Raw genomic sequence first — 26,459 nt, 5'->3', positions numbered from 1 at the left:
ATCTCAGAACTAGAGTATTCGCATGAAGAGGATGATGTATTGTATGTCAGGGGATGGGATGATTGGTTAGCATGGGGATCCGTTAAATAAACAAGGTACAAGTTGAAGGGCGGACGAGGAGGCAGAGGAGGGTGAACTAGCTGCTGCAAGGCTGCAAAGCTCGGGAGACTGGTGGTGTTCCTGTGGGTGCTGTGACCCTATGAGGCCCACAGAGGAAGCGTGATGTAAAGAGTGGGACCTGTTGCTGCTCTTCAATTTAGATTTCACACCAGATCTCTCCTTGAGCGAGACATGGACACAATAAACAAACAGATCAAGAGAAAGGTAAGGAAAAACGTTTGTAATCCTCAGTATGGTCCTTTCCATAATAATGTCAGACACATAATCTGAGCCTGGCGGTGTAAAAAAAAAAAAAAAAAAACCTCATAGTGGACATACCATTACATTGATTTTGCACAATTGCATTCTTATTATTACTGGACCAGTTTCACAAATAAATTGTCAATTAGACACAAAACATGGGAAAATAAGGTCCAGGTTTAACCTGACAAAGTTATTCTTTGACTTGAGATGACCCTCCTAACCCTAATATAATTTAAATATATGAACCAGTTAGTTTTCATGTGGCTAACTGACTTATTATGTTTTGGTCATTTTCATCCATGGTGGTGGGAGATTGACTGAATACTCTGTTACAAGTCCTGCATTAAAAAAAAAAAATCTCTCTCTCACACACACACACACACACACACACACACACACACACACACACACACACACACACACACACACACACACACACACACACACACACACACACACACACACACACACACACACACACACACACACACACACACACACACACACACACACACACACACACACACACACACACTTTTATGTGAAAGACCAACACAAAGTGTCACACAATTGTGAAGTACAAAGAAAATTATACATGATTTTTAATTGTTTTCACAAATAAAAACTGAAAAGTGCAGTGTGCAAAAGTATTCAGCTCCCGAGTCAATACTTTGTGGAACCGCCTTTTGCTGCAATTACAGCTGCAAGTCTTTTGGGGTATGTCTCTACCAGCTTTGCACATCTAGAGACTGAGATTTTTGCCCATTCTTCTTTGCAAAACAGCTCAAGCTCAGTCAGATTAGATGGAGAGCGTTTGTGAACGGCAGTTTTCAGATCTTGCCACAGATTCTCGATGGGATTTAGGTCTGGACTTTGACTGGGCCATTCTAACACATGAATATGTTTTGTTTTAAACAATCCCATTGTAGCCCTGGCTTTATGTTTAGGGTCGTTGTCCTGCTGGAAGGTGAACCGCCACCCCAGTCTCAAGTCTTTTGCAGACTCCAACAGGTTTTCTTCCAAGATTGCCCTGTATTTGGCTCCATCCATCTTCCCATCAACTCTGACCAACTTCCCTGTCCCTGCTGAAGAGAAGCACCCCCAGAGCATAATGCTACCACCACCATGTTTGACAGTGGGGATGGTGTGTTCAGGGTGATGTGCAGTGTTAGGTTTCCGCCACACATAACGTTTTGCATTTAGGCCAAAAAGTTCAATTTTGGTCTCATCTGACCAGAGCACCTTCTTCCACATGTTTGCTGTTTCCCCCACATGGTTTCTGGCAAACTGCAAACGGGACTTCTTATGGTTTTCTTTTAACAATGGCTTTCTTCTTGCCACTCTTCCATAAAGGCCAGATTTGTGGAGTGCACGCCCAATAGTTGTCCTGTGGACAGATTCCCCCACCTGAGCTGTGGATCTCTGCAGTTCATCCAGAGTCACCATGGGCCTCTTGGCTGCATCTCTTCTCAGTGCTCTCCTTGTTCGGCCTGTAAGTTTAGGTGGACGGCCGTGTCTTGGTAGGTTTGCAGTTGTGCCATTCTCTTTCCATTTCCGGATAATGGATTGAACAGTGCTCCGTGAGATGTTCAAAGCTTGGGAAATCTTTTTATAGCCTAACCCTGCTTTAAACTTCTCCACAACTTTATCTCTGACCTGTCTGGTGTGTTCCTTGGACTTCATGGTCCTGTTTGCTCCCCAATATTCTCTTAACAAACCTCTGAGGCTGTCACAGAACAGCTGTATTTGTACTGAGATTAGATTACACACAGGTGGACTCTATTTAGTCATTAGGTCAACATTCAATCATTCAGCAGTCATCAGGCAACTTCTGACGGCAGTTGGTTGCACTCAGAGAAAAGGGGGCTGAATAATTTTGCACTCTGCACTTTTCAGTTTTTTATTTGTGAAAAATTTTTAAAATCATGTATAATTTTCTTTGTACTTCACAATTGTGTGACACTTTGTGTTGGTCTTTCACATAAAATTCCAATAAAATATATTTATGTTTGTGGCGTGTAATGTGACAAAATGTGGAAAAGTTCAAGGGGTATGAATACTTTTGCAAGCCACTGTATATATATTAACAAAATAAAATAGAGTATCTTTTGTTGGAGTGAAACTGTAAATTAGCCAGAGCAGCAAATAATGAAGAAAACGTTAAGGAGCAGGTTAACTTGTTTGAGCTCCAACACATTCACAATTTAATTCAACGTCCACAAGGCAGCATTGCACTTCAAGGACTCTCAACAGACACTTTTGAATGGTGATGCACATTCTTTATTCATACATTAGTCCCGGCCCCACAACCCACACATTTTGACATTGTTACTGTATGTATTACTTACAGACAATTTCAAAGTGAAGGTTTCTACTTGTTCATCCCATCACCCGCCTCTGCCACAGTGCTTTACTCTCTGTCTTCATGAATATCATGAATGAAACAACATACAGTACATACAGTATTTTATACATGCGGGACATACACATAGTTACTATTCACTTTGCTACCTTGTGGTTCAAGTAATTGTCAACCAATTACAGCTCTACTTCATCCCCCTCGTGGACAATACATAATTTAATCTGGCAGCCTTTTGCAGAAGAGTGTGATAAAAAGAAAAGAAATATGATTTCACAAAATAAAACAAATCTTAATGAAAGTTTAACTGTGAATTTATATAATTATAAAATGTCTTTTAGATAATTTAGAGATACAGAAACAAAATTACATTTGTTTTATGTATTTGGGGACGAAGGGGAAAGTGGTTGGTGGCGTCTTTGTGATCTCATGCTTTGGTATCGAGGAAACTCTGTGTGCCACATTTGTGTGAACTGAGACAATCAGTTGTGATTGATTTACATCCCACCAGAATATGACACCCGTTCTTGGACATCCAGACTAGGACAAAAGGAAATTAAAAAAACAGTGGACAGACAGGTCTGGAGAGAATACAATGTAATCCATTACATTACATATGTGTGCCTCATTTTACAGATTTGTTATGTCTTCATAATTTCCTGTGAAGGAAAAATCTCAATAATTTGATTCTAATTACAGGAAAAGCAGTTGTATATTTCCAGAATAATTTCCTTGAAAGAACTGCTCCATTTAGACCACAGTAAATATTCATTCATTAGTCCTTTATTATTGGAAAATGTTCCCAATAATAGTTAACAACTATTAACAAATAATATACCTAATTCCAGAAAACTTTCCAGGAAATTAGGGACTCATAAAATAAAGTGTTAGTGTGTACTGCAGTCGATTTGATTACAGCCATTCAGTAATTTCAGTTTCCTTATCAGAATTACTTTATTCCAAATATGAACGCAATCTAATTTATTCGTATTTACAGAGCACAGCATAGAAAGCTGTTATTAAACTCACTTACGATTGTATGCCGTGCAAAATATTTGTCTACAATAAACTATATTATCATATCCATCTATATTATCATATCCATCATATCAACAATCTAAATACATGTCATCACTTTTAATGTTTATTTTTAGTAAGGTTACAAGTTAACATCTATTTTTACAAAAGCATTTGCTGTCGGATTCCTGATTAGCATGATTCTAAGCTCCTGTAATGGATTACAATTACAGTACCGTTCTTAATGAGATGATTGCTGTAATGCTATTAAATTTAATCTGGTACTCTAATCCCTGTCAACAGATTTGTTCTTGCACACTCAGATTCAATAATCTCAGATTATCACTCAACATCAGATACATCGCATCTCGTCAGTTTACTCTGCGGAGATGGCAAGGTCAACAGTGAAGCCACTGAGGCACAATACTTGTTGAAAGCAGGTACAACACACAGCACAGCTCACCTCATGTCTGCTTACAGTGCTCACAACAAACACCTGACCACACACTGGGAACTCTTCATTAAAGGTACAATGTAAGACTCTCTTTTTACGATACATACATTGTCTGTGGAAATCAGACAAATATCATTTTTATGAATAAAAGCAATACAATGCGACCACAGTGCTTTCATAAACAAAAGTGTGCACACTCCTGCCATTTGGGAGTATCTGGAAAAGGGACGTCAACTGGTGAATGTGGCATAAAAAGCAGCAAAATGGGCCCTTAAACGTAGCACACACTACTATCACTCTTCAGTGCTGAATGCATTAATAAAACAAGCCTATGGTAAGTGCCTTTAACCCCATGTATGCTATATATATATATTAACTAATCTAAAATCACAGCTTTCATGTGAATCCACACGTTTGCACACCAACATGCTTCTCTTGCAACCAGTGTGATCTCCTCTCCTGTTTTGCACAGGGTCGAAACATGGGTCAAAAAAAAAATCATGCAATACTCCCCCACAGGAAGGGCTTTTTGGTGCAAAAGTAGCTCACAAAGAAGTGATGAACCAGTAGGGGAATGGGTGAAAGTTCCATGTTAGATGTGTTCGTGCAGAAATGGGCCATATATTATCTTTAATTCCCCATAATATTTGTTTCTAATTTTCTGTAACTCTGTCTTTTTTTTCTCTCTACACACTCTTCTATCCTTCAGCTCATATTCACCCTCCGTCATTGCATCCCCAAGTCTTCAAAACTCTATCTTGCATGCAGGAAAGGTCTCGTCCTGCATGGCGACCGTGCTGTTGGATCCCAGAACGGTGATGCCGAGCTCCTTCTGTTTGTCCAGGGTCTGCTGGTACCACTCCTGCATCGGCACCGACTCGAAGGTAGGAATCACTGTCACCTGCGGAGAGACGGATAAAAAGGAGGAAATTTATCTGCAGTGTAGGTTACATTTGACTCCCATCACTTTCAGTCGTTCGTCAGTATCTGTGGCTACAGTCTTCAAGTCATTCATTTGCACACATTAAAATATGACTTCAGTGTCTGCAGACAGTCATGCATAGGTTGCAGTTTGGGCTCCAGTTTCCAGCAAATTTAGGCACTGGCTTCAGTTTAATTAGTTGAAATCAATTTCTGTATATGTTCTGTATCCACCATTTTGTCTGTATGATCATCTTTGCACTGTCAGAGGGGGATCTATGGTTTCATTCTGACTCTCTGTCCCTCCCTCCCACTTCCTCAAACCATTGCCATTCTCTTCCTGTCCACCAGATGCCCTCAGACTTTTTCTGCCATCCTACTGCTCTCACTCACTCACATTTATAGCCACTCTCTGCAGCCCTGCAATAACCCCCTTCCCTCCAGTCACAGTCACCTGACTTTTCCTGCCCAACTGCTCACCTGTCCCCACTTTCTCTCATCAGCTCTGCAGATATTTAACCGGCCATTTTCCACTCACTCCTTGCCAGATGGTCAAAATTGCAATGCTACTGTTTTTGCTTTTATGGTTCTGAAACTAGCTACTGGAACCTTAACCTGGACCAGTAGCTGCCTGCCTACCTGTATCTGTACCTGTTTCAGGTGAGCATGATTTACTCAGAACACACAAAACAATAAGTAAAGCATGAAAGAAGAAAACAAATCTGCTTTTAAATCAGGGCCTGACAAAAAACGTATGTGGACAACTCAACTGAAATGTCAAATATACTTTCAGTCAACAGTCTAATAGCTATTCTAAACGGAATATATAGAGAGCTTAATACCCACACTTCTTCCAGGTTAGCTTCTATTACATTATTTATACTGTCGCCTCTATTACTGTACAAATACTTACCATATATTGCAGTACACATATTTTGCAACAATGGGTCTCTTTCTGAAAAGCTAAACTAATAAAAATGTGAGGAACTCGTCAGATAAATTACAAATAATACTTTCAACAGCTACAGCTCCCATGACTCTTAGCAGCAGCTTTCAAAATGTAACAGGACAAAGTAGCCTCATACAACGGTTCATATGATATCTTAAGTTAATGCTTATTTTTCTTGCATTTCCCTACGAATGTCCAGCAACACAAGCCCCCATAGTGCAGAAACTGTTTAAGTAACAAATTTGGTATACGTGGGTTACATACAAATGGATTATGTGGGTTTTTTATTATTAATATTATTATTATAATGCATTACTTTTCATGAAGTACAAACAGTGTATGAGTACTGCCTGAATGGCAGTTGTTTTGAAGTCTAACAAAATGGGCTAATTGTTGTTCTATCTTATCTTGATTAGAGATTAGAGATCATTTTCTTGGCATTCAACAATGGCAAGAATCAATAAGCTGTTTGTGTGCTGTCAAAGGCTCATGGATACTGTAGTCATTTAAATCTGACAAAAATAATTCTTTATCTGAGCTGAAAACAAGCAGAGCTTATTTTTTCTTTGGAAGGGCTTATTGCTGTATAAGTTAACCACCAACATCAAGTAATATATGTTTCAATGTACAAGAATCTAATCGCGTGCGTGTTTCTACCTGCATAGTGTCAGGCCAGGACATCTTGGCATCCAGTAGTGCATCCAGTGTATGCCTCATTAGCTCCTCTTTCTCTTGACTGTCACCACTGATGATGTAACAGGAGGAGCGAACACATCTGAAGAAGTCCACACTGACTGTTGGAGAGGAGGCTCCAGAGGGAATATAGGCCAGGTCCACGTACACACTGACTTCACCAACAGAGGTAGACTTGGAGCCTGTGACCGGGGGAGAGAAGAGAAACTGCTGATAGACATATCAATACAAACCATTGGACACACATCAAGTCTGTAAAGTACAAGGGGAAAAGTATTGGAGAAATTCTACAGTATTTAGTATGATTCACGTTTTACACCTCATACCTGGATTGGGTGAGGATTTTGCTGGTGCTGACCGGGTGCTGGACAAAGGCGTACGAGTTGATGAGACGTTCCCCTTTGTGACTCCACTTTGGCTCCCTGTCCTGCTTTTCCCTGAGCCTGATCTTTGGGAGGCCTCAACAACCTGGCAACAGCAAAGCAAATTTGTACACAAGGTTTTATGTTAGATTTCAATTTAGCCATAATAATAACCATTAATTGTATCCTCAAAATCATAATAATGTTCAAAACTGACCAGGACTAAATACTGTACCTAAATTGGACACAATGTTATACCTTTATGATTCCGTATGGCACGAGGACACTAAGGCTTGATTCAAGCTACAATATAAAAAAGTTAACCAGAAATGTTGTAAATACTGGAGTTGTTGCAATACCGATACAAGTCTAAAATGCTGAATTGGGTATCGGTCAGATCAGTCTTTGCACTGATCTGATATCAAAGTATCATATCATTGATCAGCTCATTTACGTTATGCATGTGCTACTGTCAACAGAAATGAGAAACAAGCGAGATGAGTAAATTGTTAGCTGCTTCCGTCATTAACTCTGGAAAAAACATAATTGATGATGGGTGTAGCTAACGAGTGAGCCATCTCTCTCTTGTTTGTCATTTCTGTTGAGAGTTGCACCCATGCAGTACCTATCAGGCTGGTGCTAAAGGAGACTGTAACGTTAGCCAGAGCTAGCAAAATGTCAGCAATTTGGCCATATTTCATACTGGAAAATCCCACCAGTAAAACGAGTAGCAACAAGTATTTAACACACTGGTATTGGATCAATACTGGCTGATATGCAAGTTCAGGTATCTGAATCTGTATAGGGCAGAAAGAAATCTCCTAAATACACATGCAACTCATGCACATTATTACACAGACTTTTCCTTTATGTTAAAAAGACAAACTCACAGCTGGAGTTTTTTTCCCCCGCATTCCGGTAGCTTTTGCTTTCTTCCCGTTGGCGTCAGATTCAGACTGAGGAACGGGCATGGATGTGTCCGGATGTGGGGGTAGGGGCGGGCTGTCCCTGAGAGGGGCTGGAAGAGGGTCTGGGGGCAGAGCCTGACTGGAGCGGAGATTATGGGGAGAATTAGACGGCTCACTGCTCGAATCATCCTCATCTGAGTCCAGACATCCATCTGCTGTGGTAGACGGGCAGTCCTCCGTGCAGACGGGGGCACAGGACTCACTAGGTGATGCATCCTTTGGGTTGTTGTTGTTGTTGCCGTGATGATGTGGAATGAAGGCTCCTCTGGAGGTCTCGCTAGCACCCGAGCTGGAATCAGGCTGTTTAAGATGCTTGAACTCGCAGGGGGAAACCAGACATAGATCCACATCGTGATTTGACGCCTCAAAATTAAGTGAGTTAGGAGCTGGAGGCCGCCCCATCTCTGAACCCTGCCCTAAAGATCTTGGAAGCTTCTTTATCGGTAAAGGCATCCCAGCAAAATGGCCCCCATTGGAGTGGGAGTTATGAACACTGTCATCCCCCTCTCTCTGACTCACAGTAGTTGGTCCCTGCTCCAAGGACATGGACAGCGATTCATCTACTTCTGTGGACTGAGGTGAGCTCACCTCTGCTGGCATGGAGTGTGTAGTGGTGGTGGTGGTGGTGTTAGTGAAAGAGGGAGAGGGGTCTGAAGGTCCCTCTTTAAATGAACCCAAAGAAAGGAAACTTAGCTGCCTCTCTCTTGGGTTTGTGTGACTTTCTGGATTGCTTTTGGGCTGCTCCTCACTTTGCTTGGATGATCCATCTGACTGGTGGTCCTCAGCTGACTCTAAGTCACCCATCTGTGCCTGTAACCTGCTGAGAGTGGCCCTATTGCACCACACATCATCTGGGGACAGACAGTAAGGAGTGTGGCCTGCACTGTTGGGCCGTGAATCTGGGGAGACAGGCTCTACGGTCTGATTGTCAGGGCTGACAGGGGCCTGGTTCTCTGGAGAGGATCGCGAGGGAGGGCTGTTTCTCAAAGCCCCGTCAAGGAGAGTGTATTCGGTCGGGGTTAAGTCTAGCTGGACTGTGCACTCGTTCTTTGGTGCCTTGTTCAGGGGAGATGGAAATCCTTCAACCTTTGCTGGTTTGGCAGCATTTCCATGTGCATTCTGCAGGTCTACATCAGCTTTCTCTCCAGTCCAAGCCTGGTCTTGCACTCCATTATCACCACTCGCTCCTCCCATTATTCCTGCAGCTTCTTCAGCTACAATACCCTTCTCTTTGCTCATACCTCCAGGGCTCTTTTCATTTCCTGACTCACTGATTTTTTGCTTTGCCTGATCTGCTGTTTCCACCTGCGCCTCACCTCTTTCAGTTTCCTCCCGGAGCCTGAGAAAATCGTCTGTCATATCCTCAGGGGTAGACAACTTGGAGCCACAAGGGTTCTCTTCAGACTCTTTTGCTGGTGTTTTATTGTGCTGCTCTGCGTTAAAAAACCCTGGCTGTGGGGTTTCCAAAACTCTCCCAGTATCAGGTTTTGTTGCAGTGTTTACATTTACCTTCTTTCCATTATTTGCATCCTTTCCTGATGGTTTTCTTATTTTCTTCACCCCTGTTTTAGAGTCATTTGTTGCTTCCTTTTTGAGCTTAGTTTTATTTTCATTCTTTGGTTTGAAAGGGAGAACATCATTTACCCCCTGATTGTTCCTCTTAAAACCATTCTCCTGGTTATTCCCAGTCTTCTCTTCCTTTTTCCCATCCTTCCTTCCTCCTTTCTTTGAGGTATTATTCTCGGACAATGCTCCTCTTTGCTTCATACCTGTGTCTTTGATTCTGGTTTTATCAGCATCTCTTGAAGTGACTCCATTTAATACTTTTCCCTTTTCCCTAACCAGTACCTCCTTTCCCTCTTCTTTAACTCCTGACTCTTTTCCATGTTTGGGTGTTGACTCCTTCCCTTGTGACCTGCCACTGTCCTGGTTCTCTGTCCTATTGGTCTTTCTGTCCTCCCCCAGTCTCTCCATGTCCCCAGTGGTCACTGTGGGTTTCTGGAGGAAGGCCAGCCCCTTTAGCTTCTCAAGTCCCAGCAGCAGCTTTGCCTGTGGGGTAACACCAGGAAACAGCACCCTGACCACCTTCTCCTGGGGACACGCTGGGTGCCACACCAGCAGGGCAGACACTGAAGCCAGAGTGGTGAGAGGGAGAGTTTGGGATTTGGATGCTGATGACACTGCATCAGGCCAGTTATGCATGAGTGTCTGGTACTCCTGGCTGTTTTTGCCAGGGCTGAGGATATATAAATCCAACTGTCCCACTCCCATCTTCTGGAACAGGGTTAGCGGTTCAATGGGAACACCTTGCGGGCGAAACAATGGCTGTGGTCTGATGTCTAACTTCTTTAACAACTGTAGGGTTAGGGCCGCCTGGTGTGTGCTCTTCAGTACATTCTCCACACCTGACATGAGAAGAATGACAACTTAACTTGATGGCAATAACTCACATTAGAAATTACTTCAGTAAGTTTTATTGTATCACTCACAAGGCTGTTCATCCACCTGCAGCCTGCCGGGGGCGTTAAAGAACACGACTCCAAGCTCTGGGGAGATTAACCTCTTAGACGAGTCATCTGTTCAGATAAAACAATATTAGGACACAGAGACAAAAGGGGAATTTGAACATGAAAGGAGTAAAGATGAATACACAGAAATCCCAATCTCCAAACTTTTTTTTAACTTTTTTTTTCTCCCGTTAAAAGTTTTTCCTTATCTAAACCAAGGGTCTACCGATACAGGTTGACATATGGTAAAAAGACTGTATAGTTCTTTGAGGCAAATTTGTGTTTTTTGGCTTTACAATTGAATGGACTTTACTTCTTACCTTTGATATCAGAGCTCAGCTCCAACTCAGCCACCTTCCTCTCCAGGAAGACGTTGACTCCGAGGAGGTTTTCTGTCCCAATGTGCGTCAACAAAACGGCATCAACCCGGTCGAGGTGTCGGACTAGCTTCCAAAAACAGGCCTGAGAGTCCGAGCCGCCATCCACCAGCACCGTGAACCCGTTAACGGCAAAAAAGGCACAGTCACCGCGGCCAGCGGGGAACACGTAGCAGCAGGGACGGGACAGCTTGAGAAAACCCACAGTGATGGGAGGAGGCAAGAGGTCGAAGGGAGATGGAGGGGAAAGAGTACCAGAGATGAGGGAGGTGAATTCCCCTAGAGCCTCCATGGCAGGCAGAACCTCTGGGGGATTGATGTGCAGCGTGAAAGGACACTGCAAAGGCTGGTTCCCCAAGAGAGTATTCCTCCACTGGCCGATGTTGGGACAGCTGAGGGTCAAACTGAGTTTGGAGGAGTCAGAGCTCTCTTGATCTATGAACTAAAATCAGAGCATTTTTTTAGATACTTTAGTATACAGGCCAAATGATGAACCAGCTGGGCCAATGTTAATTTTCATCAAATTAATAAATAGAATATCAGCTGATACTTCGTTGCTTCTCAAATATCAACATCAGCATCTCTTCCCCATCTTGGTGACACGTTTGTTTAGCAGTAAAATAAACTAGACATGAAACAATTCTTTGATTTGTAGATTGGTAGAAATTAAACTGTGAAAAAATGTTTAAGTAAGTTTTCAAGCAAAATTGCCAGAATTAGTTAATTCTTCTTGATAGTGAAAATGTGCTGTTTTTCTCTCATTTAGGTTATTGCCAATTGAATATATTCGGTTTTTTTCGGAAATTGTGATGGGAATATTTCTGTCATGTGATAGACCAAATAATAAACAGATTAATCTAATGATGAAAATAATAGTTGGTTACAGCTTTAATGTACGGCTGCATTTTTAGATGTTAAAGATTACGTGGACCTACAAAGCAGATGAAAAAACATCCAAACATTTATCGGCACGGAAAATAAAAGTCAGAGAGACACTTTGTCGTACCTGCTCTGTTAGTATTTGTTTCAGTTGCTGTGGTGAGAACAGTCCTCTGTGAAACAGCAAGTCTCCACTTTCCTCCACGCTCTGGCCAGCCAAGATTAACAGCTTATGGGCCGATTCCCTGGACAGCAGAGCAAACACCTGGCCAGGCCAGACAGAGATGGTAAGATTTTTATTTTTCCCCATAATCAACTGTAAAAGAAAGGCTTCAGAGAAAAATAAAACACAAGGAGAGTGAGAACAATCAAAGAATAATCCATAACAGGCCTTTTGAGCTCAATCAGCCTAAAAGTAACTGTTTTAATAATTTATTCATCACATTTGAGTCACAAGCAAAAATACCATTTAGCTTTTTAAATGTGACCATTTTCTGATAAAAAACTTTTTTTATATTATTGCTAATTAGATATCTTTGGTTGTTGGACTGTTTGTTTGACAAAAGATGCCATTTGAAGACATGAACTCTGGGAAATTGTGACAGGCATTTTCATTCTTAGACAAAACTAACAATACATTTGTAAATCCGGTAAATAATCGCGGGTTAAACCTGTTATGAAAAAACAAATGCTGCGGCCCTCATTACAATGATATGAGAATACTTCAGTATTTTTGGAGTACATATGTAAATCATGACAGACTGTCAAATTTCTGAATCAAAATTGAATCAAAATAAAAGCAACAAAATCGTTTTTAAATCCAATCCTCTGCCATGTTTGAGATCTCATTTGGAGAAAGATTATGAGCATCCAATAAAAATAAATAAAAATCTGAATTCTTGCATCACTGCATCACGACAACACCTGGCTTGGTTAACTACCTTCCAAGAACTCTCAAGTATTTTTGAAAGAGCCAGGATTTAACCCCTCACCTCTGAATGAACCTGTTCCTGAGATGGACTGATCAGCACCTGAGTGTCCAACACTCTGGTACTGTGGCGCAGACACTTCTGCCCTGAGGAGGAAGAGGAAAAACAGAGAATAGAAATGAAGGGACAGACAGACAGACAGACAGACAGTCAAGGGGAAGATAACAAGAGCTAAAGTCAGATCTGAGCAGAGGCCAGAGGCAAATAGGAGCGGACCTCAAAGGAGTCAACAAAAAAAAAAAAGCGAAGTGGGATAACCGGGCGGGTGATTGACTCCCTCAACAAAAAGGAGGAAGGATGAACAGCTGAGTCAGAGGGACCGTCTGAGGATGAGATGCCAAGTTAACTCAATCTGCAGTGAATATCCAGTCTGAGGGGAACTGGATCAACCTTTGAGGATACAGAGACGAACACAGCCAACTGGAAAATAATTACCAACGTTTCTTTAAGTCAGAATCCAAAGTGGTTGCCATTCCTCACTGGCTCACCGGTTTGTGATCAAGCGGCATGCACGAGTTCAAATGTGAAACATTTTTGTGATTTAAGACGATTTGGGAATTAAATTGGTTCGCTTTCTTGCAGAGACTGAGAAGATCAATGCCTGACTCGCGTCTGTGAGCTAAATGTGATGCTACAGCCAGTAGCCGGTAAGCTTAGCTTAGCATAAGGACTGGAAATAGCCTGGCTCTTGTGCAAAGATAACAAAGATAACTTTTTTTTTAGGCGGAGCCAAGATAGCTGTTTCCCCTGTTTTCAGTCTTTATGCTAAGCTAAGCTAACAAGCTGCTTGCCCCAGCTACATACTTACCTTAAAGTTGTTGCTCTTTTCATTCAACTCTGAGCAGAAAAGTGAATATGCTTCTCAAAATGTAAAATTATTTTTTCAAGCCACCTCTCTCTTACAAAATGCCTAATTGTTTTACAAAACCCTAAAATAACATGTAAGCTCAAACATTATTAAAAGATAAGTAGCTGCAGTCATATTTACCACATAGGCAACCTTTCAGGCTGCTATTTGTCCTCCCTTTTTTTTTTTATCATTTTCCCTGGTTGTCCTTGGCTCTGCATACTAAAAGGCTGCATACAGAAAGAGAGGTGGCACAGCTTGGTTACAGTTCTCCATTGTTTTTTGTTCAACAGGCCCACCCATGTTTAACAATCACTCGACTGTGCCTCCACTTTCCTTCCTTCCTTCCTTCCTTCCTTCCTTCCTTCCTCGTGGACCCCAGACCAGCCAAACTGGCGAGTTACCATGGTCACGGGGCTTTCTTTGCGATAAAGAGTCAAATTAACTTACTATTACTTACCTGCACCCTTGAAAGACGCCGTGTGTTGGGAGAGAAACTCTTGGAGATAGAGATTCAGGTTACAGGATTTTAAGTCGATGTCCCATGACTGAATACCTAGAGACATAAAAGATACACAGTCACATGGGGGCAACAATCGGTTTCACTTCGTCAAAAACAACATAACATGTTCAAATATTTAAAAAAAAAAAGAAAGTGTGAAATTAGTACATTTTCTAGTAAACTCAAACACCAGTGCATGTCAATTTAGGCATTTATGCAAGTAAAAGTACAAGTTGATAAGAGACATTTGTGATTACACTGAAATAATCCATTTAAGTATTGGACATTTTAAAACATTAAAATGGTAAATTCTATTCTATTCTATTTGTTTGCCACAAATCATGAGTAACACCTAAATGGAACAGATTATTAACTGGAGTCTATGAAGACCATCCTAGGTGTAATTGTCACATTTTGTCAAAATTCAAACATATGGTTCTTTCTTTTCAATGTGTTGGGACTGAAACTTTTCATTACAAGAAAATGGAAAGGGGAAAGTTGGGTCAAAATATTTAGTACAACTGCACCACTAACTTAACAATAATAAGAAAGCTAAAGTAGAATTATCTGATAGTATCAACAAAAACTGAAAACTCATAAGCTTTGTGAAAGTATTCACATTGATGGCAGAGCAGGTGTAATCAAGTGGCCAGTGAGGGTATGACACAACAGATAAGAAAAAATAAAATCATTTGGTGATTTTAACTTTCTTAGACTATTCTTTAGATGAATGAATCATTTAAACACATTGGGAAAAACATGAAAAATGCCTGATGTCACACTGCTGAAAACAAGGCTGTTTTTCTTAGTTCATGAAAAACTGACATTGTGGAGATGCAGCAATGAAATGTTTATAGGCCTAAATGATAAATATCTGTATCTGTCTTGTGTTTCCGCTGTTCCCTTATCTACAGCCTGTATACAGTACATAAACTCACTCAAATATGCATTTATAGCTGTTTGCTTACACAGTACAACACAGTCTGTCTACCACTGCCTGCAGTCTCCACAGTTACAGCTGTACATTAGCACACAAAGGTTATGGCACATCGTTTACAAGTGGCTATGTGTTGACTGAATATTTGCCCTGCAACATTTCCCCAAAAGCTTCTCCTTGCATAACGATATACTGAGAAAAAAGACAAACCACCCGCTGCAGACTGCTTTTAATTATAATGTGCCCAGAGGGGTGAGGTGATGCTGATTGTGGAGTATTGCCAGATGACGCATCCTCGATCAGCGGGGTGAATAAAATTACATAAACACTGCAATGGGGTCAGTGTAGCATCCTCGATGATGATTCAGTCGACGAGAACTTGCAGGCATCTGAATATTTTATCCGAATGTAGAGAAGAGCAAAACGACATGCAGCAAGCTGTAAGAGACGTTGACGTAAACGTACCTCGTTCAATCTCCCTGCTGATGGGTCCCGTCTGTCTGAGGTGAGCGGTCCGTCCTATAATGATGAGCAGGGAGTATTTGTGGAGGCTCAAGTCGGGGTTTGCGGTCGCAGCGCGCCTCGACTCTTCCTGGACCTCCCTCTCCGGCACCCGGCTGGACGCCATGTTGGAAACTTGCACTTGGATGTGATGTCATTGAAAAACCCTGACAGCGCTTTTTATTACAGAGAGAGATGACAGCTGGTGTGCCGGAATGCAGTCGTGCATTAGTGAATGTGTAGAGGCGGCATTATTGATGACACGTGGCAAATACGAATCAATATATATTTTCTTTATTGTCATCCCGTAAGTGTTTTAGTGCTGTCATTTTAATCAAAAGCAATTTTCCACAAGGAAATGACGATCCTCCAGTTTCTAGACTACAATTGAGATGGTGCGTTTTATAATACTGCATACTGTAACCCCTCGTTTTTATATAGCAGTGCAACAGATACTCAAACACTTGGATATAATTTAGTTAATTTATTGACCGTATCTTACAAATGTGTTTAGAAACCGTTGCTTATATCTTTGCTATCTCCCCCCATAACAGGAACAGCAAACAAAATTACAGGGGGGGAAATAATTTATGACAAAAACATACAAAGTATTTCACAAGATGCCACAATCCCACACAAATAACTTCCATGGTGGAAGAACACGTTAGATCTATTCAAAACATAACGTAACATTTTGTAAATTTCTAAATTTGTAAAATAAAAACATAATTTATAATCACATAATGTAATTCATTTTTCTCATTATTTTCCTTCACAAACATTTGAGAACATAAAAGTTACAGGTAGTACCCCGGGGACAGCTGCACAGCGTGCCAATGCGCGCGCCTTTACGCACGGCGCACGGCTCCCCGGCGTCACACTGGAACGACAAAAGCAACATAAATTCATAAAAATAGGGATATTGTTGTTCACTCATTTTCTTGATCAAAAAACTGTGTGTCAAAAGTAATGGTCATGCAAAGTTATACGTGTATGCATTGATTTCCAAGTTCAAACATCCATTACAAAATACATTTTACGAACAGGACAAATCCTCGTCAAATATGCTCTGAGACACCATAAATCACATCTACGAAAAACTAATATTTTAGCATATTTGTAGATATTATGAATTCAATGCATTTCACAAACATAGACTTTTTAAAATGTATTTATAAATCAACATATTCCCTGTCTTAGAAATGCAAACTAATTCAGCAGTTTTATAATATCTTACACCTACCGAAGGCAGCCAGCCAAGCTTCTTCTCTAAGGGCATCTCTTTGCTCCTCAGCTTCTCCAAAACTTCTTGCAACGCGTCAATCTGCAAAGAAATGCCAGAAAGTAAAATATTCATCAAACATATTTAAAACTTGACATGATGTGTCCATTTTAAGGAAAACTCATACTTTAAGTTTAAAAGATCAACGTTTTATGTGTGCTATTAATCTTTTTGTGATTGTTTCTCAAACAATGTTTATTTTGCGCATCGTTCAACAGCCTTCATTCATCCTACTGACACATTTCACACCCAAACCCTTGGTAAAATCTCTCACCAGCTCTTTCTCCTGTTGGGTTTTCAGGGGGAAATCCAACGAGCGCGTCTCCAGTGAGGAGTCTTCTGCATGAGCAAGCCACAGGTAGGTGCAGCAGCAGGTGACCGTGAGGAGGAGAGCCCGAGCGCTGACCATGGTGCTGACACAAAAATTGGAGCAGTCCTCTTTGGCGAGTGGAGAAAAGTGAGAAGTCTGCGGTTGCTCCGTGAAGGTTTGGAGGTCTTCTGTACAGGGAGCCCCTCTTTATATGCGCTTTATGGCTGATGTTGACATCAGCCACCCTCTGAAATATTTATGAAAGGTTTCAATACTGGTGACACTGCTCAGCACCTTTTGTATCTTTAGAGGAAGGGACCTGAAAGGATGAAATCAGGGAAGGTTGGAAGGTGGATTTACATTTCACAAAACATATTTGATCATGTAATTTATTTGCTGAGTGGGAATGAAACTTTTATCACCAGATTCCAATCTTAGTTCAGTTTTTTTAAATCTCAATATATGGCCTGCAAAGTAAGCCTTTTCAGTTAACCACATATCTGACTCATTGATGAGTAATTTTGATGTGTCAGAATCAGGCTGAAATCTCACCACACAACATAAAACTTATACTTCGAAAATCTGTAAATCTGTCGAATCCAATTGGAAAAGAACGCAGCACAGTTAGATTTATCTTAAATATGAAATAGCCCTGACTACCTCTTGTGGAGGGTAACTTTTAGAAACATTACATTTTTTTGCTGCTAATCTATTCTGCCTATCTTCTCTTGTCACCTCTGTTCAATTAAACTTAAATCTAACCTCAGATTAACCCACATTGACACCAATCTGTTATCAGGATCCAATTTCCTTTTGTAGAAATAACCTTAACCACCCTCTAAGCAATGTGTGTGTGTGTGTGTGTGTGTGTGTGTGTGTGTGTGTGTGTGGCTGGCAAGCTTATGTTTACACACCAATCCTGTCAGAGACCCCATGTCAATGACAATTCTTCCACCATATTGATCCCAATCTCTCATTCTCTCATATTGAGACAATCTGTCTCCTTAAAAAGACGAGGCTAAGGATGAAATAAGGGCTATAAAGCCTACAACTCATTCAGGTTGAATAAAAGCAATTGAAAAAAAAAATTGATTTGGGTTTGGTGTGTTTGGTACAATATTTATGTGTGTTTGTATATGCATAAATTACACAATGTATTTTAGCATATAAATGATCTTACAGATATATGATTATTTTGAAATGTGTGTGTGTCTGTGTGACTTTCATTGCATTATATCACACTGTCATGACAGATGCACTGGGATCTCATTACAGGAATATACCATAGCCTAGTGTCAATCACATACTTGCTCACTCATTGACATTAGGTATGACAAAAACGTAACTAAAGAATAAGTTGTTCGCTGACTGAGTGAGGAAAGAGAAAATCATTTGAATCATGTGAACTGTGTAAAATGATGTACAAGGCATCTATAACTCTCCCACGGCAGCATTGAAAAATACATATATCTTTAAATGTGATGTAGGATCAATGAAGTGTCAGAATAAGCAGATACAGAATGAAATGTAACGGAATGTGGACAGTTGATCTGTATATGACTTTTATAATGGTAACATTAGGTGTCAAGTGGTTAATGTTTAAAAATGATTAGTAATGACATGATTAGTAAAAAAGCATGAATAAAGATGACGAAAATATATTATATGTATTTATGTATGTGTATGCATGTAATGTTATTGTTATAATGTTATGTTAGTATACCTTGATATTGCCTTATTAGTTTTTGTTCTTGTGGACCACAGAAATAGTAGCTGTTGTGCTAGTGACAGTGGGAGTTAAAATATATATACTATAATAAATAAACATACAAGTTCCAATGTGATTATTTCCGTCTTCTTAGAGTTTAATCACAAGAGTATGTGTCAAATATTCCATTGCTTTCCACAGCAGGTCACAGAGGAATTTGGTACCATTAATTAATATTAGGCCATAGTGTGGTGCTATGGTCGACCATCCTACAGAGGAGAACATTGCAAAACAGATTTTAACTGAACCCTTTCGGAGAAATTAACACAGACAAGCCACTATTTGTAATAATATAAAACAAATGATTATGTTTTACTTCCCTGTAATTGTCTCTATTCATCTGATTATATCACTGTCTTCCTGTTTTATGTTACATTTTATGCCTTCAGGAACTTTGTTTCGGTTGCAGATGCTCACCCCTGCCGCAGGGGGAAGGCAGCACACTTTGAAGTGCAGCTCGGGATGCTAATAATGAGACAACCGGAAGTGTACAGTGCAGCCTACAAGCGGCTAGCACTGTTGTGGAAATAGCTCTCAATCTAATTACTCCAACGTTTCATTCTCAACGTTGGGTTTCCAGCAAAAGCAACAATGTCCGAAAGAAAAGTATTAAATGTAAGTATATGAACAATGTGCCTCTTTTGCAACAGTTAAAACAGGTAACGTTAGCCCTATGCGCTGTAAAAACCAAGCAGGCGAAGGTTAGCTTTGAAGCTAAGTGTAGCGTTAACGAGGATTACTATTCCGTAGTGGGTTAGTGTGAGCTACAATCACGTTCTATGTGAATCAAACTCCATTGTTATTATTACTACTAAATATGTACTATTCGTTTTAATACGTGTTCCGGCTTTTCAGTTACTCACATCTGTGTTTTTTTCTTCCGCAGAAATACTACCCCCCGGATTTTGATCCATCCAAAATCCCCAAACTTAAACTCCCTAAAGATCGTCAATATGTAGTCAGATTGATGGCTCCATTCAACATGAGGTTTGTGTTTTTCATCCATGCTCCACATTGTCACACAGCTGGATGATGTTTCATTACGTGGTTAATTGAAGGAGCTTGTTTTTAATACACAAATATGAACATTGGGCAGTTGTCACATATTTACATCCAGGATCTCAGAACAAAGTTCCAGTAGTCTAAATGCTTGGTAGCTTCATTGAATTGAATAATAGTTGAGTGGAGAGGAGATCAAAGCTGTTATTCCTCAGCCAAGATTCTGATATACAGTTGTGGTCAAAAGTTTACATACACTTGTAAAGAACATAATGTCATGGCTCTCTTGAGTTTCCCCGTTATTTCTACAACTCTGATTTTTCTCTGATAGAGTGATTGGAACAGATACTTCTTTGTCACAAAAAACATTCATGAAGTTTGGTTCTTTCATGACTTTATTATGGGTTAACAGAAAAAGTGATCAAATCTGCTGGGTCAAAAATATACATACAGCAGTGCTAATATTTGGTTACATGTCCCTTGGCCATTTTCACTTCAATTGGGCGCTTTTGGTAGCCATCCACAAGCTTCTGGCAAGCTTCTCGTTGAATCTTTGACCACTCCTCTTGACAGAATTGGTGCAGTTCAGTTAAATTTGATGGCTTTCTGACATGGACTTGTTTCCTCAGCATTGTCCACATGTTCTCAATGGGATTTAAGTCAGGACTTTGGGAAGGCCATTCTAAAACCCTAATTCTAGCCTGATTTAGCCATTCCATTACCACTTTTGATGTGTGTTTGGGGTCATTGTCCTGTTGGAACACCCAACTGCGCCCAAGACCCAACCTTCGGGCTGATGATTTTAGGTTATCTTGAAGAATTTGAAGGTAATCCTTCTTCATTATCCCATTTACTCTCTGTAAAGCACCAGTTCCATTGGCAGCAAAACAGCCCCACAGCATAATACTACCACCACCGTGCTTGACGGTAGGCATGGTGTTCTTGGGGTTAAAGGCCTCACCTTTTCTCCTCCAAACATATTGCTGGGCATTGTGGCCAAACAGCTCGATTTTTGTTTCGTCTGACCACAGAACTTTCCTCCAGAAGGTCTTATCTTTGTCCACGTGATCAGCAGCAAACTTCAGTCGAGCCTTAAGGTGCCGCTTTTGGAGCAAGGGCTTCCTTCTTGCACGGCAGCCTCTCAGTCCATGGAGATGCAAAACACGCTTGACTGTGGACACTGACACCGGTGTTCCAGCAGCTTCTAATTCTTGGCAGATCTGCTTTTTGGTGGTTCTCGGTTGACTCTTCACCCTCCTGACCAATTTTCTCTCAGCAGCAGGTGATAGCTTGCGTTTTCTTCCTGATCGTGGCAGTGACAAAACAGTGCCATGCACTTTATACTTACAAACAATTGTTTGCACTGTTGCTCTTGGGACCTGCAGCTGCTTTGAAATGGCTCCAAGTGACTTTCCTGACTTGTTCAAGTCAATGATTCGCTTTTTCAGATCCATGCTGAGCTCCTTTGACTTTCCCATTGTAGCGTTTGTGGGCGTTTGTATCCAATGAGCCCTATTTAAATGACCTCAGAGAAGTCACCAGCTGTAGTCACTCATAATCACTCACAAGAAGTTAAGAGGCCATGCTATGAAGCTCATTTCATTGACACAACTTTCTAAGTCACCAAAATTGCTAATTCATGTTGCTGTATGTATATTTTTGACCCAGCAGATTTTGTCACTTTTTCTGTTAACCCATAATAAAGTCATGAAAGAACCAAACTTCATGAATGTTTTTTGTGACAAAGAAGTATCTGTTCCAATCACTCTATCAGAGAAAAATCAGAGTTGTAGAAATAACTGGAAACTCAAGAGAGCCATGACATTATGTTCTTTACAAGTGTATGTAAACTTTTGACCACAACTGTATGTACGATGAGCTACAATTGGTCAATAATATTGTCCCTGCAGATGTAATGATCCGACTCTGATTCTGAATATAGTTTTAAGATCGCAGTACAGTCAAAGGAGGTTTCAGCTGGAGATTTTGTATGCTGCTGTTGACAATTCTGACAAATTGCCTTAATGAAGGCCTCATAAAACTAAACTTGTAAATGGTGTCTCTGTATTTTTCAAGTTGACTGAGAAAGTAAGGATCCCGTTGAGCTCTCTTGGTAAAACACTGTAAATGGGTCATGTGACTGTGTTCATCAGCATTGCCTCTCTGGTTGTGTGCAGGTGTAAAACATGTGGAGAGTACATCTACAAGGGGAAGAAGTTCAATGCACGTAAAGAAACTGTGATGAATGAGCTGTACATGGGACTTCCCATCTTCCGTTTCTACATCAAATGTACTCGATGCCTCGCTGAGATTACGTTTAAGGTGAGAGTATTCAATGCACTGATTCTAGCTATGATATTTAACGAAATGATACAAAACAAATACTAGTAAGTAAAGGTAATATATAGAGCTGTGTCTGTGCTATTTTGTGAAAGAGACATCTCCAGCAGTATGCATAAATTAGTTTTTCACACTTCCTTATGACATGTTGTGACTACAGACTGACCCAGAGAACACAGACTATGCAATGGAGCACGGTGCAACAAGAAACTTCCAAGCAGAGAAACTGATCGAGGAGGAGGAGAAGAGAGTCGTACAGGAGAGGGAAGAAGAGGAACTGAACAACCCCATGAAGGTCAGTGTTTAATGCAATTTAGCGTTATTATTTTTAATTGCCAATGGGAATGAAGAGTTGATGATTTCCCAATTGTCTAAAAGGTTTTGGAGAACCGCACAAAGGATTCCAAGATGGAGATGGAGGTGCTGGAGAACCTCCAGGAGCTGAAGGAGCTGAACCAGAGGCAGGCTCAGGTGGACTTTGAGGGAATGATCGACCGGTACAGAGACCTGGAGAAGAGAGAGAAGGAGAGGGAGAAAGAAGAGGATGAGCGAGAGACCAAGTGAGTGAAGAGAGACAATTTGTAGTTAAAGAATGTTTTTCAAGTGTACATTTCAGTAATAAAAATGTATTTGCTAGAATCATTTAGATATCAAACACTGATGGCCATTTAAAGAATACATAACAAATGCTAACAGATGCAACTTTGATCTCTGCTTATGTTTTTGAATGGGTTTTATTATGTGTATTCCTCTTAATATCAGTGGGACCTCAGAGCAGTAGTCATTCAAAATCCAATTAGAACTTAATGTGTTTAATGTTTCACAGAGAGATGTTGGATCGAGCCCTTGTGAAAAGACTCCGAGACTCTGACTCTGATTCAGAGAGGGAAGAGGAGAGCAGCAGCTCAGAGTCAAAGAAACCCAGCACAGATAAACCAACAGACATCCTTACTACTATCAAACCCATAGAGTCACAGGTACGTGTGACCACTTACATTCAACTATGTGTCCAGTGTGTCCCCTATTCAGTGAATGACACTTTCAATATCTGTCAAGGTTTCTTTTAACATATTTCAATTTAAACCCTCAATATTTCAGTCCTGTAAGCTGAAATCCTTCATCAGAGAGCTCCTTATGTTCACCCTCTTATTGCTCCTTCTGGTTCCTGCAATATTTATAATGGCAATATGGCCAAAATCTTCTATCACATCTCATCTCATCTCATCTTCAACCGCTTATCCGGGATCGGGTCGCGGGGGCAACAGCTCCAGCAGGGGACCCCAAACTTCCCTTTCCCGGGCCACATCAGCCAGCTCTGACTGGGGGATCCCGAGGCGCTCCCAGGCCAGTTTGGAGATATAGTCCCTCCACCTGGTCCTGGGCCTCCCTCGGGGTCTCCTCCCAGCCGGTCGTGCCTGGAACACCTCCCCAGGGAGGCGCCCAGGTGGCATCCTCACCAGATGCCCGAACCACTTCAACTGGCTCCTTTCCATGCAAAGGAGCAGAGGCTCTACTCCGAGTTCCTCACGGATGACCGAACTTCTCACCCTACCTCTAAGGGAGATGCCAGCCACCCTCCTGAGGAAACCCATTTCAGCCGCTTGTACCCGCGATCTAATTCTGTCACAATATTAGTTAATTTCATATCTCGCTATACATCACAAAGTAGCATGTTTTGTAATTTATAAAGGTGGTTAACCTCTCCTCGCAGGAGGCCGCGGACCTCTCGCTCTGATGTTGCTTGAGCGACGAAGTCACGCCAAAAAGTCAGCTGGATCCGGTTTACAATGAAAAAGTATTTAATAATTCACAGAAGCTAAAAGACAGTCACAAACTGAATTACACTATCGATAGTAAGGATTCGCGAAACCGAGTTCAAACACTCCCCCCCAACAGGCCGACAAACGCCAGTTTGCTGTAAAAGAGGATCGCCATGAAGAACTAAATAGTTTCACTCCGAACAATGTTTTTATACCCGAAAGTCAGTGGTTTACATTCAAAATCTAGTATCAGCTTCAGTGACTGGCTAAAATTCAATTGTCTCCTCCTGTCCTCTGACAATGCTCTCTATTGGTCTAAGTGATGATCCTGATAATGTCCGCTGGTCCGCCTTGTCCTCCTCCTCGTAAAACTGCATGTACCCGACCCCCACGCTTCCTTAGGGCTGTATTCATCAACATCTCTGCTTGATCAATACATCTCCTTCCCCCACTGTTCACACCTCACAGTCCTGTCCGGCTCTCCAAACTCATCTCTTTACCATACAGACGTTTTCGGATCTGAAAAGCCTGTCTCAAAGGTCTCTCTCTTTCCCTCAAAACATTCAGTAACTGTATTTTATAGTTTAATACATAGAATGATTATACTTTTATGATTTAACACTTCTTCAAATAAACATGTTATAACATTATATCCACCACTAGGTGTGCTTATTAAACACACTAACATTGCTTTTTAACTTTAAATTCTTCACAAATTCAGTAAATTATTTGTCTACATTGTGAAGCCTCCTGTGTGACAAATTAAAGTATTTTCTTATTTAACTAAGAACTTTAGTGCAAAATGGATAATTTGATTTGGTATTTGCTTGTTATTATCAATTTAGATGATGTAATTGTGTACCCCGAAATTATCATATTGAATTATCGCCCAGCCCAAAATGAAGGCTGATCCACAGCCAAACGATGCCCAAAAAGAACCATATCTTGTTTTGTATTCTTGATGAACTGTTGCTGTCAGTGCGAAGCTCGGTTACAAAGGCATCGCGTTTCAAGTGACAGCTTCACAATAAAAGTCACCCCGGGTTTCACTGGTTGAACACCATAAACTGTTTCTTAATACCACTCCAATATGGCTTAAGGAGAGCGAACCATGAATCTGGATTGCACGCATACATTGTTTACTCTAATGAAGACAAAAACCTCACAGGACCTTTTTAAAGAAGCCATCCTATGAACAGGAAATACTGGATTGCTTCATGCTGTGTTTCCACAGGGAACCTCAGCTGGAGGAGTGAAGAAGGCCAAGGTGGAGAGCTGGGAGAGGAGTGTGGGGACGCTGGGCGGTAAAGGAGCACTGGGGTCTCTGGTCGTGAGAAAGAAACCAGCGGCGGCTGTCAACAAACCCAGACCAGTGGCAGCAGCTGCTGCTCCCACTTCACAAACAGGTAACACATCGGTACCTCTTATATGAAACTCTTTTATTGCCTGACTCTGCTGAAATCTTTAGTTCCTTTCTTTGATTTATTTCCTTTGTCTGTTTCTGTTCCCATGAGCACCAACTTTTTTTTTTGTACATTTCCAGATTTTATTTTGCTGCTTGTTTGCGTCCTTCATCAAAAGTTTGAATATGATTTGGAAGGCACAGTAATTGTTTCTCTTGTTTTACAGATTCAAAGGCGTCTACGGCTGACACCCACAATGCCTCCAAGCCTGTTGCCACACAAAATGGGTCATCTTCTCTCAGCCTGCTGGGGGCGTATTCAGACAGTGACAGCAATGACAGCGAATGAGTAGAAGCTGCTTGGGATGTTTTTTTGATTTGAGTGACGGACACACAATTGTATAAATGATGCATGAAGAAATATAGAGATATGGACCATTTTTGTAATTGCTGCACAGAAATCAAAGTCACATATAAACCAGTTTGTGGGTCTATCCTATAAATAACCTTTCTCTAAAGAAGTGACTGATGAAGTGTTGGTGGGCAGTCATTAGCAGGGATTTTAGTCTGCTGTGTACATTTTAATGTTTATTAAAATCTGTTTAACTTCAACTCCTTGACATGCTTTGATATCTTGCAACACCTCTCTTTTGATGGTATGTAATTTAACCTTTGTGTGGATCATTAAATGTAATTTAATTATTCATGAATTTCATCTAATTTCTATTAGATCTGGGTGATGCAATATTGATAGTATGATATCTGAGAGTTGGCTTGTTGGTATGGAGCTGTAGATATTCAAATAATGCATTAATAGTATCCCTGTCTTGTCTTTTCCTACTGTCAGGGCCTCTCATACAGCTTAGTGATTTTCTATCATTGACATTAAAGTTAATGCCTAGGTTGTCATCATTTCTGCCTCAATATATTATTATATATTATATGTCTGAAAAAAATGATTCATTAGAGATTA

General features: G+C 40.8%; 3 protein-coding genes across 3 annotated transcripts; 1 reads left to right on the top strand and 2 right to left on the bottom strand.

Annotated features, from left to right (window-relative positions):
• Positions 1 to 2,639: 2,639 nt before the first annotated feature.
• On the bottom strand, positions 2,640 to 15,752 carry LOC137866431 (microtubule-associated protein 1S-like). Its single transcript, XM_068702349.1, has 10 exons — positions 15,590 to 15,752; positions 14,146 to 14,241; positions 12,842 to 12,924; positions 11,977 to 12,114; positions 10,914 to 11,412; positions 10,576 to 10,662; positions 8,009 to 10,491; positions 7,083 to 7,224; positions 6,721 to 6,938; positions 2,640 to 5,094 (listed from the first exon to the last, which is right to left on the bottom strand). Exons 1-10 carry the CDS (start codon positions 15,750 to 15,752, stop codon positions 4,939 to 4,941), a joined length of 4,065 nt encoding a protein of 1,354 aa, XP_068558450.1. The 3' UTR covers positions 2,640 to 4,938.
• On the top strand, positions 15,535 to 26,190 carry yju2 (YJU2 splicing factor homolog). Its single transcript, XM_068702325.1, has 10 exons — positions 15,535 to 15,629; positions 17,209 to 17,265; positions 19,395 to 19,600; positions 19,872 to 19,972; positions 22,162 to 22,306; positions 22,485 to 22,619; positions 22,703 to 22,884; positions 23,151 to 23,301; positions 25,319 to 25,490; positions 25,714 to 26,190. Exons 3-10 carry the CDS (start codon positions 19,577 to 19,579, stop codon positions 25,833 to 25,835), a joined length of 1,032 nt encoding a protein of 343 aa, XP_068558426.1. The 5' UTR covers positions 15,535 to 15,629; positions 17,209 to 17,265; positions 19,395 to 19,576; the 3' UTR covers positions 25,836 to 26,190.
• On the bottom strand, positions 15,945 to 17,384 carry cart1 (cocaine- and amphetamine-regulated transcript 1). Its single transcript, XM_068702326.1, has 3 exons — positions 17,182 to 17,384; positions 16,869 to 16,949; positions 15,945 to 16,505 (listed from the first exon to the last, which is right to left on the bottom strand). The coding sequence occupies exons 1-3, from the start codon at positions 17,314 to 17,316 to the stop codon at positions 16,398 to 16,400; spliced, it is 324 nt and encodes a 107-aa protein (XP_068558427.1). The 5' UTR covers positions 17,317 to 17,384; the 3' UTR covers positions 15,945 to 16,397.
• Positions 26,191 to 26,459: the final 269 nt, after the last annotated feature.

The sequence above is a fragment of the Cebidichthys violaceus genome, unplaced genomic scaffold, assembly GCF_023349555.1.
Source record: "Cebidichthys violaceus isolate CVI_PGR_0920_01 unplaced genomic scaffold, fCebVio1.0.p SCAF_83, whole genome shotgun sequence".
In the NCBI taxonomy this organism is placed as follows: Eukaryota; Metazoa; Chordata; class Actinopteri; order Perciformes; family Stichaeidae; genus Cebidichthys; species Cebidichthys violaceus.
Note: the sequence above shows the minus strand (reverse complement) of the source record. Positions and strands in the feature narration are given on the sequence as shown.

What these genes read in the sequence shown, in the direction of transcription:
- LOC137866431 (XM_068702349.1), bottom strand. Translation starts at nt 15,752, where the DNA reads ATGGCGTCCAGCCGGGTGCCGGAGAGGGAGGTCCAGGAAGAGTCGAGG. An exon ending in GGGGGAAAAAAACTCCAGCT is followed by an intron (nt 7,225 to 8,008) that starts GTGAGTTTGTCT and finishes TGCTGTTGCCAG; the next exon opens with GTTGTTGAGGCCTCCCAAAG. An exon ending in AAAATCCTCACCCAATCCAG is followed by an intron (nt 6,939 to 7,082) that starts GTATGAGGTGTA and finishes CCCCGGTCACAG; the next exon opens with GCTCCAAGTCTACCTCTGTT.
- cart1 (XM_068702326.1), bottom strand. Translation starts at nt 17,316, where the DNA reads ATGGTCAGCGCTCGGGCTCTCCTCCTCACGGTCACCTGCTGCTGCACC. An exon ending in CCCAACAGGAGAAAGAGCTG is followed by an intron (nt 16,950 to 17,181) that starts GTGAGAGATTTT and finishes ATTTCTTTGCAG; the next exon opens with ATTGACGCGTTGCAAGAAGT. An exon ending in AGCTTGGCTGGCTGCCTTCG is followed by an intron (nt 16,506 to 16,868) that starts GTAGGTGTAAGA and finishes TTGTCGTTCCAG; the next exon opens with TGTGACGCCGGGGAGCCGTG.
- yju2 (XM_068702325.1), top strand. Translation starts at nt 19,577, where the DNA reads ATGTCCGAAAGAAAAGTATTAAAT. An exon ending in CCGAAAGAAAAGTATTAAAT is followed by an intron (nt 19,601 to 19,871) that starts GTAAGTATATGA and finishes TTTCTTCCGCAG; the next exon opens with AAATACTACCCCCCGGATTT. An exon ending in TCGCTGAGATTACGTTTAAG is followed by an intron (nt 22,307 to 22,484) that starts GTGAGAGTATTC and finishes TTGTGACTACAG; the next exon opens with ACTGACCCAGAGAACACAGA.